Consider the following 18,281-nt stretch of genomic DNA (forward strand, 5'->3'; position numbering starts at 1 on the left):
TAGCTTCTTATACCCTATTAAGTTAGTCTTGATCACGTGTGAAATTGGATGAGGTTTTTTCCCTCAACTTGAGGTATCTCTAGATCTGCACCCTATTCTTGACTCCCTAATCATGAAAGGGAAAGCAGGTCAAGACCCAAAATATAATGGGATAACCTTTCCTCCTTCAATACAAAGTAGATAAAGTCAAGCCATCTGTTTCACACTTTGTATGTTTTTATTCTAGACATAAGTTTCAGCCATTGCTTAGAGCTTGAAAAAAATAAAACAGGATAATAACATAATAAATGATCGAGAGGACTCTTTAGATAGGCAATCTCATAAGGCTGTCTTGAGGAGGGGAAATAGGAGCTAAGACATGAAAGACAAGGGATTTATAATGATGCTGAAGGGGATGAGCATTCCGGGAGGAGAGCACTTAAGTGTGAAGACTCTAAGACAGGATTGAGCAGTTTGGAGAACAGGGAGAAAGCCAGGGAGGCAGGAACACATTAAATGAATTGAGAGTGTAGGAGGGTGAATTCACAGAAGTAGATTAAGCCAAATTACAGAGCCTTACAAACTGTGATAAGGACCTTTCATTTTATTCTAAGCATGATAGAAATCCATAGGAAAGTTTCAAATAGAGGAGTGATGTAATCTCATGTGCAATTTAAGATTTTTGTCTGGATACCATATTGAACAGGAATTTAGGAGAGTAGAGAAAGAGGCAGAGAGACCAATTATAAGGCTATTGTTAGTCCAGTTAAGAAATGAGGTGTCCTAGCTGAGTGTTCAGCAACAGGTACACTTCGATGATTGAGTCAATAAGGCATTCTAATAGTTTTGATGTTGATAATAAAAGTACAGGCTGCTTCCTCACTTGGGCGTTTGTGTAAATGAAGGGCCATTTGCTGAGACTGGGAAGACTAATGGAGGATAGCATTTAGATTTTTGTTTTAGACTTAGTAAATTTGAAATACCTCTTCTGAATCTAAGGAGATATCAGTTGGCAGTGTTGCTTTGGTTTTGTTAATTTAAAAGATTTAAATAAAAGTTTAATTTACATTTCTAAGAAGCATTCAACTCTTTGGATGATGCAGCCTTTGTTAAAATTTACTGAATACAAAAGTGTAATGCTGAAAGGTTACCCCTAAAATTGTTTATTTGCTTATAGGCCAAAAGGATTCTTGAAGGAGATCATGGCTCACCTGCTGCAGAAATTGATGCAGACAGAGTACGTGCTAATTAATTTGTGCCTAAAAATAATGCTTTCAAAATGAGATTAAATGATTTTAATAGCTTTTACCTTAATGTTTGAGAGCAGAGTATATTATCAAATATCCTTTCTTCTGACAAATCTTTATTTCTTTTAAAAGCAAAACTAAAATGATTCTTTGTGTTTTTTATTAGATAATGACTATTACTAATTTTTATGATAGACTTACTATGTATCTTTTTAAAATGTACTTTAAGAAATTAATTGCTCAAATTTATTTGTGGCTAGGACAAGGATGAGACCGAAACAGTTAAGCAGACTGAAACATCTGAGGGGTATGATGGTGACGCTCCCAAAAATGTGAGATCTGATATTTCTGATCAAGAGGAAGATGAAGAAAGTGAAGAATGTCCAGTGTCTATTAGTAAGTTTAAAGGGTTCATGCTAGGATCATACTCTTGTTCTTTGTTGGTTTGTTTTTTTGTTGTTGTTAATCCTCACCCAAGAATATTTTTTTCATTGATTTTTAGAGAGAGTGGAAGGGTGGGGGTGCAGAGAGAGAGAGAGAGAGAGAGAGAGAAAACATCTATGTGAGAGAGACAAATCGATTGGTTGCTTCCCACATGTGTCCTGACTGGGCCAGGGATTGAACCTGCAACCCAGCTACTGGCCCTAGACTGGGAATCCATCCCTCCACCTTTTGGTACAAAGGTCGATGCTCTAACTACTGAGAACACCAGCCAGGGCCATATACTTGTTCTTTATAGGTCTCTTATTAAAACAGTTTGGTGAAATGTAATGACTATAGAATTAGGTGTCTGACAACTCTGAATTTGAATTGCAGTGTAATCCTGACTAAATTACTTGTTTCTGCACCACAGTTTTTTCTAGTACTTACTGTTTTGAAGATTTTAGATGTTTTATGTAGAGCAATTGGACAAGCCCTAGGTGGTTTGGCTCAGTGGATAGAGCATCAGCCTGCAGACTGAAGGGTCCCAGGTTTGATTCCAGTCAAGGGCACATGCCCGGGTTGCGGGCTCGATCCCCAGTAGGCGTGCAGGAGGCAGCTGATCAATGATTCTCTCATCATTGATGTATGTTTCTCTCTCTCCCTCTCCTTTCCTCTCTGAAATTCATAAAAATATTTTTTATTTCTTAAAAAGCACTTGGACAGTATAAGAATGCAATAAATTGTAGCTATTATTAAGTGCTGAAAATTTACCAAAAAATTGTGTTAACCATCATAGATTTGTCCAAAGCTGAAACTCAAGCACTGACTAATTATGGAAGTGGAGAAGATGAGAATGAAGATGAAGAAATAGAAGAATTTGAAGAGGGACCTGTAGATGTCCAGACTTCACTTCAGGCTAACACTGAAACTACAGAAGAAAATGAACACGATGATCAGGTATCCCAGTGTAGATTAACACATTTCCCCCATCTTAACTACTAAAAGCAGATCCTTTTTAAAGATGTCAAAATTTACAGCTTCACCATTCTCATGCTCATGAATACCAAATTTTAAAATATCCTTGGCTGCTGGTATTCTGGAGCTAGATGTGAGAATGGGGCTGAGGGTCTCACCATTATACAGACTCACTGAATCCTGTTTTCAATGAGATGCTTTGTCCTGTCCTCATTCATGCTTTCCATACCCCACTCCTACTCCAGATGGCCCCCTAGGCCTGAGAATTACTAATTTCTCCAAAATGCAATCTCCCGTTTTCTGTTGAAGTTGAGGGGAAGGAACCTAGGTGTCCACATTTTCCTTAAACGAATTCATATATCCACCACCACCCCCTTTTCATCACCAACTCCCCACCACAATATTCCTTTCTAGAATCTGGCACTTCTAATTATGAGGTGAATCTCAGTTTTTGTTTTCTCCTGCTGCTGAAGGCACCTAGCTTTGTTCATCATTTGCCCCTCCTGGTCAGTTCCTCTTCCATTCTTTTATCATCCTATATAATAAAGAGGTAATATGCAAATTGACCATCACACCAACACACAAGATGGCCGGCAGGGGAGGGCAGTTGGAAGGGACCAGGCCAGCAGGGGAGGACAGTTAGGGGCAATCCGGCCGGCAGGGGAGCAGTTAGGCATCAATCAGGCTGGCAGAGGAGTGGTTAGGGGGTGATCAGGCTGGCGGGCAGAAGTGGTTAGCGGCAATCAGGCAGGCAGGTAGTTTGGGAGCAAGCAGTCCTGGATTGTGAGAGGGCAGTTGGACATCCCTCGAGGGGTCCCAGATTGGAGAGGGTGCAGGCTGGGCTGAGGGACACACACACACACACACACACACACCCGTGCACGAATTTCGTGCACCAGGCCTCTAGTCTACATATAAACAGGTGTAAGTTTTATTTAACCAGTTAACTGCCACGGTATTTTGAATTTAATTTAAAAAGGTCCACCACTTGTGTCTATAAATGCTTATGGCGTACAAATGGTTAGGATAGAGTCTGACCTGAAAAAAATAATAAAAAATAGTGGAATCCATAATATTCCTAGTTCTGTGTATTTGAGGTTCTTTACAGAAAGAGGAAACTTTTTTACTTAGTTATCTTGAAATTGCAGTCACAACCTCCTTGAAATACTTTTAGAAGATATTTTTAAATTCTTTTGCATGAAGGTCTCAGGTTGGACAAAAGCCACATAGTAGTAACCACCTGTATAGTGACCATATATTTTAGGCCTTACTATCAAAACATTATTTTTTTCCTTCTAGGTTCTTCAACAGAACTTTGAAAAATCAGCAGAAAGCAAAAATGTACCATCAGAACAAGAACCCACTACTAGTAAAGGTAAGAAATCTAAATAAGTATTCAATTTTAAGATTATTTAAAGTGCTATTTATGTGCTTAAAAATTGAAAAGAAAAAAATATTCTTAGCTAATGTAAGTTTGAAGGTATTTTGGGCCTAATGTATGCCCCTTTTCTCCCCCTAATAATGTAGAAAACATTAGGGCTTTGTTTTCTGCCAACAGTTGTTAAAGAAAAGATGACATACCTAAATACACAGAAAAAAATCTATAAGGAAGACATCTTTAGATAGAAATGTGGGGGATTAAAAAACAACACCTGTAATTCCTGCTTCATTAGAAATCAGATGGATTTTAGGAATCTAATATTTAAAACAACCCCAATTAAATTTGAAAACTGTTAAGGAAAAATTATAGTTGCCTTTCTTTTGTTCTTAAATGTCTTAAATGCTCTGACTCATACATACTGCCTTTATTTCGTGTAGTAATAAAATTTAACAGCTGTTACATTACACTAATGCAGAGATTTTTCTTTATGACAGATGACCAGGATAGTGCTCCTATGAAACCGTGTTACCTCAATATCTTGGAAAATGAGCAACCTCTAAGTAGTACTGTCCAAAAGGACTCGCTTACTACCACTGATTCATCTAAACAGCCTAGCGCTTTGCCTTTACCTTTAACTGAAATTGAAACCTTGGTGCCTAGAGTCAAAGAAGTTAAATCTGCTCCGGAAACTCCTGACAGTTCTCTGGCTGGAAGTCCTGATACTGAATCTCCAGTGTTAGTAAATGACTATGTATGTATCCACTTACCTTTCTAAATATTTCTGCATTTCATTTCTCTGCATATTTCTTTATTTTCAGGTTAACATTTTCAGCATGTAAACGCAACCTTTATGTTTAGGTTTAGAAACTGTCAATATCTTTATTTCTTAATCAAACTTATTTTAAACTTGAACAGAAGGGTGATTAAGGTGACTATCTCAATACCTAAAAGCTGTTCTGTTTATAATTTTGAGAGCTGAAGAGATGAATTTAAGGTGGCGAACTGAAGGGAGTTCATTTTTCAGTTCAGATCTGATAGGATAATGATATTTGGGTCAGCATTACTCTCTTACACTACTCACACATGACTTTTCAACTGTTTACAGCATTTCATAAATTTTGATAAACCTGAAAGTTTACATTTGGAATGGGAAATAAAACAATTTGACAGCAATAGTCTTTTAAAAAATATATATTTTTATTGATTTCAGAGAGGAAGGGAGAGGGAGGGAGGGAAGGAGGGAGGAGGGAGAGAGAGAGAGAGAGAGAGAGAGAGGGAGGGAGGGAGGGAGGGAGAGAGAGAGAGAAACATCAGTGATGAGAGAGAATCATTGATTGGCTGTTTCCTACACTCCCCCTCCCCCCATTGGTGATTGAGCCCCACAATCAGGGCATGTGCCCTGGCCGGAAATCTCCTGGATCACAGGTTGATGCTCAAACACCAGGCCACAGCAGCTGGGCAGCAAAAGAGTCTTTATGCCTATACACTGAATGACAGAAAACAATGCTAGGAAATACGCTACCAAATCAGGACCTTTGTATTAATTTAATTTTACAGCAAACAGGTTTATTTTTTGGATTCTTGGGTTGTGTATATTTTATATACTTTGTTTTATCAGCAAAAATGAAGGGATTTATAACAATGTACTCTTAGGTCTAAAGAATGTGTTTCCTGTATTTTTAAAATTTACATCAATTTTCTTCCTAAAGATAGATTTACAATTATGTTTTTATAATTTCTCAAAAAAGGGGCTTAAAATGTTTCAAAAAACATTAGAAGAAAAAGTAATTCTCAACTCTGTTTTATTTTCTTCATTAACAGTAAAATTATGCACCCAAAACTCTTAAAGTTACATGTTAGATTTATTCCTATTACCATTTGATGAGTTGCTGAATGAAGTACTGCATGAAATTAACTTGAAATTAGATTATAAAGCAGTGGTTCTCAACCTATGGGTCACGAACAATGAAAATACATCCTGCATAGCAGATATTTACATTACGATTCATAACAGTAGCAAAATTACAGTTATGAAGTAGCAACAAAAATAATTTTATGGTTGGGGGTCACCACAACATGAGGAACTGTATTAAAGGGTCACGGCATTAGGAAGGTTGAGAACCACTGTAAGGGTCTTGAATTTGAGGCAAGGACACTACTGAAGGTTTTTGCATAAGAAAGTGAAATGTTTATAGTCATGGTTTTTGAAGAAGAATCTGATGGCTATATAAAATATGTTGTCATGGGAGCAATGTTAGGAGTCTCCATTATCATATAAATACAAAATAGAAGCTAAATGGGAGATGGGTGAGAAATGGTTCAAGAAAAAGAAAAACCTACAGTTTCCACTTGGGTAATGGTAGGATAAGAATACTATTAAAACTTGAGAGAACTAAGAGAATTCAAGTTCCAGTGTGAGCTGGTCACAGATATGAGTACTAAATTCCTGCCTCATTTTTCTGGTTGAGCTTCCACAGATTGATATTGAAAGTCTGTAAATGTTTACTTAGATTCTGCTGGATACAGCTCTGATGTATTCTGTAAACATATCAAGGACCAAGCGTTTTTCTTCTGATTATTTTAGCCAATTATTTCCTCCTATAGCCCGTAGAAACTGGCTCTTTGTTTTATAAAATGAAAACAAAAACACAAAGTCTGTTCCCTTCCTGAAAGTGTGCAACCCTTCCTGTGAACTCTAGGTTTCTGTTTCATTATAGAGTTTAATTATATTAGAAAACCAAAGATGATAGAATTTTGTCTCTTGGCATGGGTGACTTTGGTTTTAAATACAGAGATGAAGTGGATTGCCTTCATTAAATGCTAATTTGTTTATATTACAGGAAGCAGAATCTGGTAATATAAGTCAAAAATCTGATGAAGATGACTTTGTGAAAGTTGAAGATTTACCACTCAAACTGACAATATATTCAGAGGTATGTGGCTCTCTTTAATTAAACTTATTTTTTATAACAAATACTAAGATGAAAATGATTTTGGTTTTTTTTTCATCATTCCAAAGGCAGATCTAAGGAAGAAAATGGTAGAAGAAGAACAGGAAAACCATTTATCTGGTGAAATCTGTGAAATGCAGAATGAAGAATTAGCTGGGAATTCTCAGACACTAAAGGAACCTGGTATGAGTTATTAGTTTTAACCATATCATATTGAAAATTTACTCAGTCTTACACCATCATTCATAAATGGAAAGTGGGTATTTAGACCTACCTCTCCTTTCAATGTTCATATTGGGGTTTTTTGGTTTTCTGTTTGTTGCCTTTGTTATTTTTAATATACATTTTCTAGTTTCATCAGCTTTGGTCATTACCCAGTTACTCCTTCCTTCTTCCTTTTTCCTTCTGTTCAGTTTTCATCATTTCTTACATTATTAAGGTTATTAAAGTAAACACACTTATTTTTATTTTTGTTGTTAATCCTCACTTGAGGATGTTTTTCCATTGATTTTTAGAGAGAGTGACAGGGATGGGGAGAGACACACAGAGAGAGAAACATCTATGTGAGAGAGACACATTGATGAGTTGCCTCTTGCACAGGCCCGGACCAGGGCCAGGGATCAAGCCTGCAACTGAGGTATGTGCCCTTGACCAGAATTGAACCCGGGACCCTTCAGTCCGCAGGTCGACAAAATCTTCTCTATTTTCCTGAAGCTGGTTCGATATAAACATGATTCATCGCAGAGCCAAGTGATAGTCCCAGATTTCCTTTATAGTCTAATAGCACAACCTCTGGGCCATTCAAAGGAGCAGTTCTTGCATCAAGGTCCAAAGATTTTTGTTGTTGTCTATCAATTTATCATTAATTAAAATCATGTAAGATTTTTGTTTTAGAAATGGGGTGAAGGGCAGACCAAATATCAAACTTTCAGTTAATTTCCCAGTCTTCAGCCTAGTTGCCATTTCAACTGTACCTGTCTCATAGTGTGTCCAGGCCGCGGCTTCTTCCACTCTCACTGAACCTGTTTCAGCGTCTGGGAACTTGATGGTGTCTTCTGTCCTCTGTTCTCTCAGAACCACTCTTCCTTTGTTGGTTTGGATTTATTCATTTTTACACTCCCCCCACCTACCCCACCTACCCCACCCCCCATCGCTGAGAGAGAGAGAGGAAGTATCTGCTCAGAAGTCTGTCATCTTAAAACAGAAACCCTCATCTATTCTTTTAAAACTCGCACTGTGTGTTATCAGGGAATTATCGTAGCAAAGTAAATTAGTATTTCCTTGGTAATAACTTTATATTAAAAGTGAAAATTTTAATGGAAGACAAAAATATTAAAGTAAATTCTAGTAAGTAAAATTTTGATTCAAGTAATTTATAAGGCCTTATTATTTTGTTTTTCAGAAACAGTGGGGGCCCAAAGCACATGAGATGTCTTCAGAGGCTCATCTGACTCTCTCTTTACATAGTCAATGCATATATGAAAATGGTTCTAAATAAACATCTTTTTTGAGCTGTATAAAAATGTATATTAGTTTGACACTGCATTTTTGATAGGTGTGCTAATTTCTGCCCATGGCAGTTAACATAAGAAACTAACTTCTGAACAGATTCAAGCCTTGATACACTGTGGGGTTTTCTCTTTCTCTTTCCTTTTCCCCCCCCCATTGTGATGTTTGGTAATGTTGAATTTAAAATGTAGTTTTAAATAAAGTTTGAACTTACCTATAAAGTATCTTTTTTGGAAATTATGTTGAATTCCATATAGCAAGATACTGCTCTATGTAATTAGGCTGTTCAAAGAGGTAGTGGTCGAGAGTTAGAGAAATACACTATTATAAAGTCTAGCCATTATGGCAGACTTCCAAGTAATGCCAGTGTTACTGCTCTTGGGTCTAATGTTCGTATCTTATTCCTGTGCAAGATAGGACAGGTTATAAAGGTTTCTGGGATATCTGTGAAGTTATCGTATAATATATATTAATACTCTATTCAAATTGGATAAGTTTAGAACACATGTCCTTAGTACTGATTAGATAATTTCCAGAATTTTATTCCTATCTATGTTGTCTCCATCTGAAAAGAAATATGTTTTATATAATTAGAGCACATTTCTGCACAGACAGTAACATTATAGTTAATTTTAAATGAAAAACCGAGCTCTTCCAAGTGTGGATTAATAGAAATAAATTCATGTATCAGAACATTAAGGTTATGTATGCCTTTGGATGAACTATTGAGATGATAGTTTAAGACCAAAGCATAGCAGTTGCTTCTGTGAGTAGTGAGGGAGATAAGTATTGAGTAATGAAAATCTATATGACTTCATTACTAAGTCAGCCAGCTTTTAAAAGATGGTTTACCTTAGATCCCAAACTTGCCATATACCTAGTAAGGCTCCACAGAACCAGTGAACAGTTATTTATTCCAGGTATCTTTTAAATTTGTTAAAAAATGACAAATACCCTATAAAAATTGGTTGGTATTCCTTTAAAATTCTTACCTCCCTGATACCTCAGTGTAAAACGGCAATGTCCAATCAGGGAGTATTAAACGAACATTTTCCTATGAGGACATTTACTGTGTTGCTACTTAATTTAGAATTGTGTGAGACATATATCTCCTACTTGAGTAAAATCTATTCAGAAGACTGTCATTCCAGAATCAGGAATTCATATCCAGTTGGCTTGGCTTCAGGGAAATTGAAACAATAAATTAAATTTTATGTATACTCCAATTCTGTGTTTGTTTTTTAGGTTGTATAGGAGGGGAAAACTTCATTTTCGTACTCAAGCCAAGCCTCACATATTGACTCTCTCTCCCTCTGTATGCATGTTAAGGGTGGATATAATGGAAGAGTTGTACTTGTATCTTAGTTGTTACTGTAGTACCTATGAACCTTATCAGACTTGTTTGACTTACGTTATAGCTGCTGTAATCATTTTAGTAGGTAATTAAGTTTTAAAATACCTAGAGCTTGAGAGCAAATAACTAGTTTCATATGTTTTTCTCTAGTAGCTGTTGCTAAAGAGTTAGGTATTTAATATTCCTGTCTGTCTTAATTTATAAGTTAAAAATTTGGTTAGAAATAAAAGAGGGAGAAAAGGTCAAAATGAGAGAGAACCCTACACAGGTTGGGATAATGTTTGCATAGTGAGCTCAACAGACTGTGCAGGTACTCTTTGTATTTTGTAACATTCACTTTGGGTAAATGCTTTTTCACTGTTAATAAATGTATATCCTGCATATGAGCCTGAATTGCATTTTCATTTAAATTGACATATTTATGCTTAGAATTTATTCCAGAATTGGGGCTTGACAATTAGATGTAAAAAGAAATCAAAACATGAAAAATGACATATCAACTAGCCAGAGAGACGATTTATTAAACTTGAGACCATTTTTCTTACAGTGCAGGTATGCTCTACTATTTCTTACTATCTATCTTATGTGGAAAACATTTTTGTATGTATGTAAACTTTAAATGGCATATTTCCGGCTTGTTGCTAACTTTAATATAAACAGGCCATTCTTGATCTGTTAACAAAATAATTGGTTCTGGATTTCACTTATTTCACTGTAAAAATGTGGTTGCCTTGTCACCTATCCTGGAAGAGGCAGTGTTTCTTGAACTTGCTGTACAACTCTAATTGTTACTTTAGCATTTGCTGTCTTTACATGTCTGGTTCTTTCCTCATATTGCTGGTGCTTCTGATTAAGGAATGGGAGAATCCAATACCTACAAATGACTTTGATTCAGATACAAGAAGAGTTTTAATTACCAATTTATTTCATCTGCCCAGACTCAGAAATATCCATAAACGAACCGTTGAGCCCTAGCTAGTTTGGCTCAGTGGATAGAGCCGACACCTGTGGACTGAAGGGTCCCGGGTTTGATTTTGGTCAAGGGCACATGCCCGGGTTGCAGGATCAATCCCCAGTAATGGGTGTGCAGGAGGCAGTCAATCAATGATTCTCTCATCATTGATGTTTCTCTCCCTCTCCCTCCCTCTTTCTGAAATCAATAAAAATATATTTTAAAAAAAGAACCTTTGGGCCAGCAATTTACAGAAAACTGGTTATTTTGAAAAGTTGTAAAGTTTCAGTACAACAGAGTTCTCATATAATAATCTTTTTAAAAAAAATCATTGTTGAAAGTATTACACATGTCCCCTTTTTCCCCCCATCGACCTCCTTCAGCCCACCCCCACCTCACCACCCCACTCTGCATCCATGGTAATATTCTTGCATTAAGACTTGCTATGTGTAGTTAGTTATCCCTGATATTTAGGTCTATCAAATCACATGTGATTAACTTAAAATAAATAATAGTTGTAAATATTGTTATATTGCTAAAAATCCTCACCTTTAATGAACTATATCTCCCAGAGTATAGCAGCCTGTTTAAGGCCATCCTATTGATCAAATGACATCATGAAAGAGTTTTTAAAAATATTTTTTATAATTGATTTTGAGAGAGAAAGGGAGAAGGAAGCATCAATCAGCCACAACTCTGGCATATGCCTTACTGGAACTGAACTGGCAACCTTTCAGTGCAAGGGACAACACCCAACCGAGCCACACCGTCATAGACTTTTAAAATATAAAGTGCTATGCCAATTCACATTAGTGATACTTAACATTTGTGTTAAACCTCTCTTTTAGTGAGACTGTGGACAATTAAAGAGTTCTTCCATCTCCATTGCTCCTTCACCTGTTGGATATTCAGTATTTTCCTAGAAGGGGAATATGGGTTAGTCTGTCCAATGTTCATGTAAATGTTTTGATGACGAGTGCTACACAAATGTAAGGCATCACATATGTATCCATGTTTGAGGAAAGAAAGGCACAGGAAGGAGGGGATCTACTAGAACCCACACTTGGTTCTATATGTTCTTTGCTTAACAAACGTTCTTTTCTAATATGTCCTGGCTCTGAACTCTTTTTGTAATTTCCCTCTCTTTACGTAAGGATATGAGGTCTAAAGATAAAGAGCCTTCGTTCTAGTGGATCTTAGTGTAGAGTTTTCCCAGTGTCACCATTCTAGTTATCTTCCATTTCATTCTCCTCTTTCCATTCTCTCTCTTACTGTCCCTCCCAACCCCCAATGTTTAAGACATGGATAAATGAAGTTCAGTTAAGCTACAAATTAGTATTTCAGATAACTTTGGATTTTATAATTTTCAGTTTCACTTTGGATTATATCACATATGATTGCCCCTTGCTTTTTCTCCTTACCCAAAACTAGGTGGAGAAATTATAGGCCCTGGTTTGGATGCAACCAGTCCAGGATTATTATCCAGCATTTCTAAAATTACAGTTGGACCATTGTCAACCTATTTGTAAACATCTCCTCCTAATCATCTTTTTATGTTCTAGATGTATACCTATTTATGCATAAGCATATATAAAGTATTATATAAATAGGCCTGCCTATACTATATATCATGAAGTAGAGTAAACAACTCTACTTCAAATTTTAATATCAGTTACTAGAGACCCGGTGCACAAAAATCGTGCACTTGGGGGGTGGGGAGAGTCCCTCAGCCAGGCCTGCGCCCTCTCGCAGTCTGGGATCCCTCAGGGGATGTCCGACTGACGGCTTAGGCCCCGCTTCCTTAGTGCTGCCGTGGAGGTGGGAGAGGCTCCCGCCACTGCCTCTTTGCTCGCCAGCTGTGAGCCTGGCTTCTGGCTGAGCGGCGCTCCCCCTGTGGGAGTGCAATGACCACCAGGGAGCAGCTCCTGCATTGAACATCTGTCCCCCTGAACATCAGTGTGCGTCATAGCGACAGGTTGTTCTGCTGTTCAGTTGATTTGCATACTAGCCTCTTATTATATAGGACTAGAGGCCGGGTGCACGAAATTTGTGCACTGGGGTGGGGAGAGTCCCTTAGCCCGGCCTGTGCCCTCTTGCAGTCTGGGAGCCCTCGGGGGATGTCCAACTGATGGCTAAGCTGGCAGTCGGACATCCTTAGCACTGCCCCAGAGGTGGGAGAGGCTCCTACCACCACTGCTGTGCTCACCAGCCGTGAGCCCGGCTCAGGGCTACTGGCTGAGCAGAGCTCCCCCTGTAGGAGTGCACTGACCACCAGGGGGCAGCTCCTGCATTGAGCGTATGGCCCCTACTGGTCAGTGCACGTCATAGTGACCAGTCGTTCCACCATTCAGTTGATTTGCATATTAGCCTTTTATTATATAGGATTAGAGGTCCAATGCACGAAATTCGTGCAGGGGGCTCAGCCCTCGAAGCTGCGGCAGCTTGCCTCAGCCCTCGCAGCACCAGCTTCATCCGGAAGGACATCTGGAAGGTTGTTCGGCTGTCCGATCTAATTAGCATATTACGTTTTTATTATTATAGATTACCTTCATACGCTTTAATTTAGTCCTGAGGAATCAGTTTGAAACAATTAGCATCCCATTTTATTGTGCGTATCAAAGGCTACTTGAGAAAAATAATAAAAGTTTACCTCACATCATTTTTATAAGAGGGACAAAATTCCAAGTAAAGTTTTTTACATTAATTGAATCCTATTTTAACACAAATTCTCTTATAATTCTTCTTGCTTTAGTAAGATAATACTGGCATCACTGTAATTTTGAGGTAACAAACCAAGAACACCTCCATTCCGGGAGGAAAAGCTGCCTTTGAACACCTGCACACTGAGCTGGTAACGGTGGGAAAAGAAGTGGCAAGGATTGTCGTGTAACACTGTAACCAGTCATAAGCTGAATAACCCACTTGCACAATTCTTGTCATTCAGACACACTCAGTAGCTTTGATTTCTCCATAATAGCCCCCACCCTCAAACCAGCGCGTAGTGTACACTCAGCACACAAGGCTGCTGACAATGCTTTATTGGACGTCATGAATACAACTGACATGGAAATGAAGTGGATACAGTCATGCCCAACTGGCATGCAGTTCACAGTTAATTGTGAGAGTTTGAAAAGTTAACAAGTGCGATTAGCATTTTTCATAAATATACTGATTTCTGAAAAACATTTTTAGTAACTACTTAGTTTAAAAAAATACATATTGATCAAAAGGAAAAACTCAAAATCTATTAAGTGGATAATCCCTAGGAAGGTTAAAAAATGGGTTCATATCCCATTTTCCACAAGTCTGACCTGTTTATCTACTATTAATTCACAGAACCTGGGCCTCAGTTTTTGAAGCTAACGTCCTGGGGTTTCTGGGAGGTAGGGTCATTATGAAAAAGGAAACACCTCCATTTTGTGTATAAAAGACTGTGTTGCATACTGATTGCTTCATGACCCCTAAAAAGTACTTCTATTTAGAGTCAAAGGCCCAGGTATTGCCCATTAAGAAATACACAGTTGATGTATTTCTCCCTTCAAAGTTAGTGAAATAACATTGCTGTCACACACAGGAGACAGTGGCATACTGTATTAACTTTAGTAGCAATTAGTACCAGGAGGAAAAGACTGCTATACAGGAAAATACACAAATCTATAGATAAAAGTGGAAAACAATTTGCTGTAGCTATTACGCAGATGTGCTGATTTCAGCGCCCACAAGACTCTTGCTTTATTCTATAGAAGTGGGTCCCATGATAGTTTAACTGCCCATCCCCAAATGTTAAAGTGAAATGAAACTCAACAAATTCTAAATGATTGCTGTACTTAAATTATCTGTAAATAAGAACAGTCAACTGTTGTGGCACAAATAGCCTGTGAATTGTAAACATACAAAGACACGGACAAGCTCATGCCTGAAAGAGAAGCTGCCCTGAGTCTTAGTTCTTGGCCAGAGATCCGATGGCTGCACTCGTGGGCCACCTGTGAGCTCCCCCCTTGACGTCAAAGTGCACTCTGTAGGCCAGGTGTGTGCTCACCAGCCGATACAAGGGTCTGGGCAATCCCGCAGGTACGTTTCAAACTGACCTTTGGTAACGTCCATCAAGGTTGTGAATACAGTCAGCTGAAAAAAAAGTTTATTTTAAGGATGTTTTCAATTCTAAGATGTCCTGATTCACATTAGCATTTCTTATGGAACTGCTTTATGAAGTTAATATTAAATAATGAATATATAATATTACATATAAGTAAGTATATAAAATAAACGTTATATAATATAAAGTCTAAACTGACTTCAACAGACTATTATTCCAGGTTGTGAATATGATAGGCTTGGGAGAGAAGCAAGGTCTCTTCCTGGGCAGCACGCTGCTTCACCAGCAAGGCTATAAGACTAACCTTCAGCCTCCAGAGCCTAATGGTGTACTGTGGAGTCTGAACAGTTGTGCTTTAGCTGTCCTTATCCTTAAACCATAAACAGTGGGGGACACTATGCAGGCATGTAGATTAAAGGCATACACACAGGAGGCACACGGGATCTGTAAATAACCACTGTGAGCTCTCATGATGATGGCATGGGCCAAACAAGAAGTATGGCAGGGTCAGTGGGCTTAAGGAAGGCTTCTTGCAGGAGCCAGGTTCAGATTGAATGCTACGGGCAGAGGTGATGGAGGCAGGCTGATTTTAGGGAGGGTTAGGGGGAAGGACCAAAGAGGAGGACAAATGGGAAAATCAGGGTGTGTATATCCAGAATACACAAGGGGGACTTATTAGTACATTGGGTGACTAGGAAACTGCATTTTTAGCTATAGTGTGGGGAAAAGATAAAAGGATGTAATGAAGTTTAAGAGACACCCTAATCCACCAAGACACAAAGCTCTGCCTCGGAATGGACTCTGGTCAGGTTTTAGGCTAGTTGTAGTGTACAGCATAAGATTCTGGTGGACAGGGGGAAGTCAAGGCTAAAACGCTACACTTAATTCAATGCCATGTAAGCAAAACTAGAAACAATACTCTGACCAAGCTGACATCCAAGCCACATGATCCGTTTCTTTGCCCCGTCCCAACAGTTACTACTTTAGTCACACAAAAACATTTTTAAAAGTCGGCCTTAAGCTGAACATGCCTTGTGATTCTAGCTCTGACTTCTCCAATGATAACAGGGAAAGATAAAACAGGACCAAATTCTTTCCCTAAAAGCAATATATATCTATTTTTTAAATACCTTGTTGAGGACAGGTTTTGTTGACAGGATATCATAGATAGTTGGTAATGAGATATTCTGAAACATAAAAATAGGTTGTTCAGTGCATTAAATACAGACGTCAACAGCCTTATGCACACAAATGGGTCATTAGAAACCAAGACATTGTCCATCAACCTCCCCAGCCCCTAAATGAATTTCCCTTGGGGTCACTGTTAGAAACACAGGTAACGGTTCTCATGTTTCACTTTTTCTGACTTTTCCTCCCCTTTTAATTCTTGTCTATCATTCGCTTCACTAAGTGGTTTCCAGAATCAGAAAGGGAAGTACAGCAAAATTTTGCTCTTTAAATTAAAAACAAAACAAAAACTCGCTGGGGACTATCCATTGATAACAGATAACATGAGGCTTATAAACTCCACAAAGGCCCAATAACAATGCCAGAACTAATACAATCTTAATGAGGCCATTTCTTCCTATATCTGACACTGAATGCTCTTTACCTCCTGGGTTGTCTGGTTCAGACACGCCTTGGTAGCTGATCTGCGATCATCGAGGAAGAGGGGACGTTTCCAACGGTCATAGTTAGTTTCTACGACATACCATCTGTCCTGCTGGAGGTCGAGTCTAGATACGAAAAGAGATTCCTCTCAGGCCCATGCCTTAAACCTGTACATATGTCAGTCTGTGCTTTAGCTTCTACTCTGCTTTAACAATGTACTTACTCGTAAACATCCAAAGATTTCTTTCTTTCTCGTGTAATCACACAGCCCTCCCCCGACTTGTTGCCTCCCAGGATAAAGTATGCTGGGGCCAGTATCTTCGTTTTGATCAATATATTCTTGGCTTCTTCATAACTACATAAACACATGTTGTAGAAAAGAAACATTCTTAGTTGACTTGGAATGGAAGTTTTTTAACTACAGAAATGAAGCGAAAACAAATATCTGAGGAGCATATTTTAAAAAGGATGGTGAGCAATGGCTCAGGGAGGAACAATCTCTGACTCCCATGTGGTGAAACACAGATCTGAAATGTCCCCTCTAGGCTGAAGGACAAACACAACAGTCTCAAGAGATAATCTTCCACCCTTATTGTCTATGCCTTTCACTCAACAATAGAACAAGAGGAAGTAGTATTACTATATATATAGGACTTAGGGAATAGAGAGTAAACCTTGGAAATTAGGGCTATTAATCAAGAAAGAGGATCTTCAAAGAAGATTACTAAATCTTATTCCCTGGAAAGCATTAAAAATAGAATTGATGCCCCTTTATTCTAGGTCATTTAGATGTAGTGCTGGCTAAAGGCAGTTTTGCTATTATAAGATTTCTGCACCAGCACAGAATATAACTTCTAGGTCAGTGATGGCGAACCTATGCCACGCGTGTCAGAGGTGACACACGAACTCATTTTTTTGGTTGATTTTTCTTTGTTAAATGGCATTAAATATATAAAATAAATATCAAAAATAGAAGTCTTTGTTTTACTATGGTTGCAAATATCAAAAAATTTCTATATGTGACACGGCACCAGAGTTAAGTTAGGGTTTTTCAAAATGCTGACAGGCCAAAGTCAAAAGGTTCGCCATCACTGTTCTAGGTTAACAGGTATTATGACTTAAAGGGACATTTTATTATATAACTAGAGGCCCAGTGTATGAAATTTGTGCGGGGGCGGGAGGGGGGAAGGGTCCCCCTCAGCCCAGTGTACACCCTCTCACAATCTGGGACTGCTGACCCCTAACTGCTCACTGCCTGCCTGATGGCCCCTAACCACTCTGCCTCCCTGATCGCCCTTAACTGCTCGCTGGGGGGCGGCTGGCTGCGGTGAGGAGCTGTGGTTGTTCTGGTCTCTGGTTGTACTGTGTGGTCACTGGGCTTTTATTATACAGGATTTTTATTTTCGGTATAGGTTCCTTCATAGTGGCACTATTTCCAGAACTTTTTAAACAATTTCCTTTCTTTAAACACTCACTCCACACACACAAATGAAGAATTCCATATGAGATTCACCTACAAAATTCTGCAATGATTCTTCAATTGAAGATAAAGCTGGGAAATATTTTTCTATTTTAATATGAATAATTTAAAATAAACAATATACTGAAAGAATCATACACCATGTCAAGTGGGACATAATAAAGGCCATAGATGATGAGCCCACAGCTAACTTATTCAATGGTGAAAAGCTGAATGAATTCTTTTCCTCCAGGAACAAGACAAAGATGCCCATTTTATTCTATACTAGAGGCCCAATGCACAAAATTTGTGCAAGAGTAGGCCTTCTTTCCCCCGGCTGCTGG

General features: G+C 38.4%; 2 protein-coding genes across 21 annotated transcripts in view; one reads left to right on the forward strand and one right to left on the reverse strand.

The window, feature by feature from the left end:
* PCM1 (pericentriolar material 1) overlaps positions 1-10,503 on the forward strand; it is an 85,203-nt gene extending 74,700 nt beyond the window's left edge. For all 19 annotated transcript variants that reach the window (XM_023757132.1, XM_023757135.1, XM_023757137.1 and 16 more), the window contains 8 exons: positions 1,157-1,216; positions 1,487-1,622; positions 2,446-2,606; positions 3,924-3,999; positions 4,500-4,756; positions 6,846-6,938; positions 7,025-7,139; positions 8,359-10,503. In XM_023757132.1, coding sequence (XP_023612900.1) covers positions 1,157-1,216; positions 1,487-1,622; positions 2,446-2,606; positions 3,924-3,999; positions 4,500-4,756; positions 6,846-6,938; positions 7,025-7,139; positions 8,359-8,384 — 924 coding nt within the window. In that variant the 3' untranslated portion in view covers positions 8,385-10,503. The remainder of the gene's footprint in view (positions 1-1,156; positions 1,217-1,486; positions 1,623-2,445; positions 2,607-3,923; positions 4,000-4,499; positions 4,757-6,845; positions 6,939-7,024; positions 7,140-8,358) is intronic.
* Positions 10,504-13,794: 3,291 nt separating this feature from the next.
* ASAH1 (N-acylsphingosine amidohydrolase 1) overlaps positions 13,795-18,281 on the reverse strand; it is a 33,149-nt gene continuing 28,662 nt past the window's right edge. For both annotated transcript variants that reach the window (XM_023757157.1, XM_006092640.3), the window contains 4 exons: positions 16,702-16,833; positions 16,480-16,603; positions 15,998-16,054; positions 13,795-14,896 (listed from right to left, as the gene is read on the reverse strand). In XM_023757157.1, the coding sequence (XP_023612925.1) occupies positions 14,807-14,896; positions 15,998-16,054; positions 16,480-16,603; positions 16,702-16,833 (403 nt within the window). In that variant the 3' untranslated portion in view covers positions 13,795-14,806. The remainder of the gene's footprint in view (positions 14,897-15,997; positions 16,055-16,479; positions 16,604-16,701; positions 16,834-18,281) is intronic.

The sequence above is a fragment of the Myotis lucifugus genome, unplaced genomic scaffold, assembly GCF_000147115.1.
Source record: "Myotis lucifugus unplaced genomic scaffold, Myoluc2.0 scaffold_102, whole genome shotgun sequence".
In the NCBI taxonomy this organism is placed as follows: domain Eukaryota; kingdom Metazoa; phylum Chordata; class Mammalia; order Chiroptera; family Vespertilionidae; genus Myotis; species Myotis lucifugus.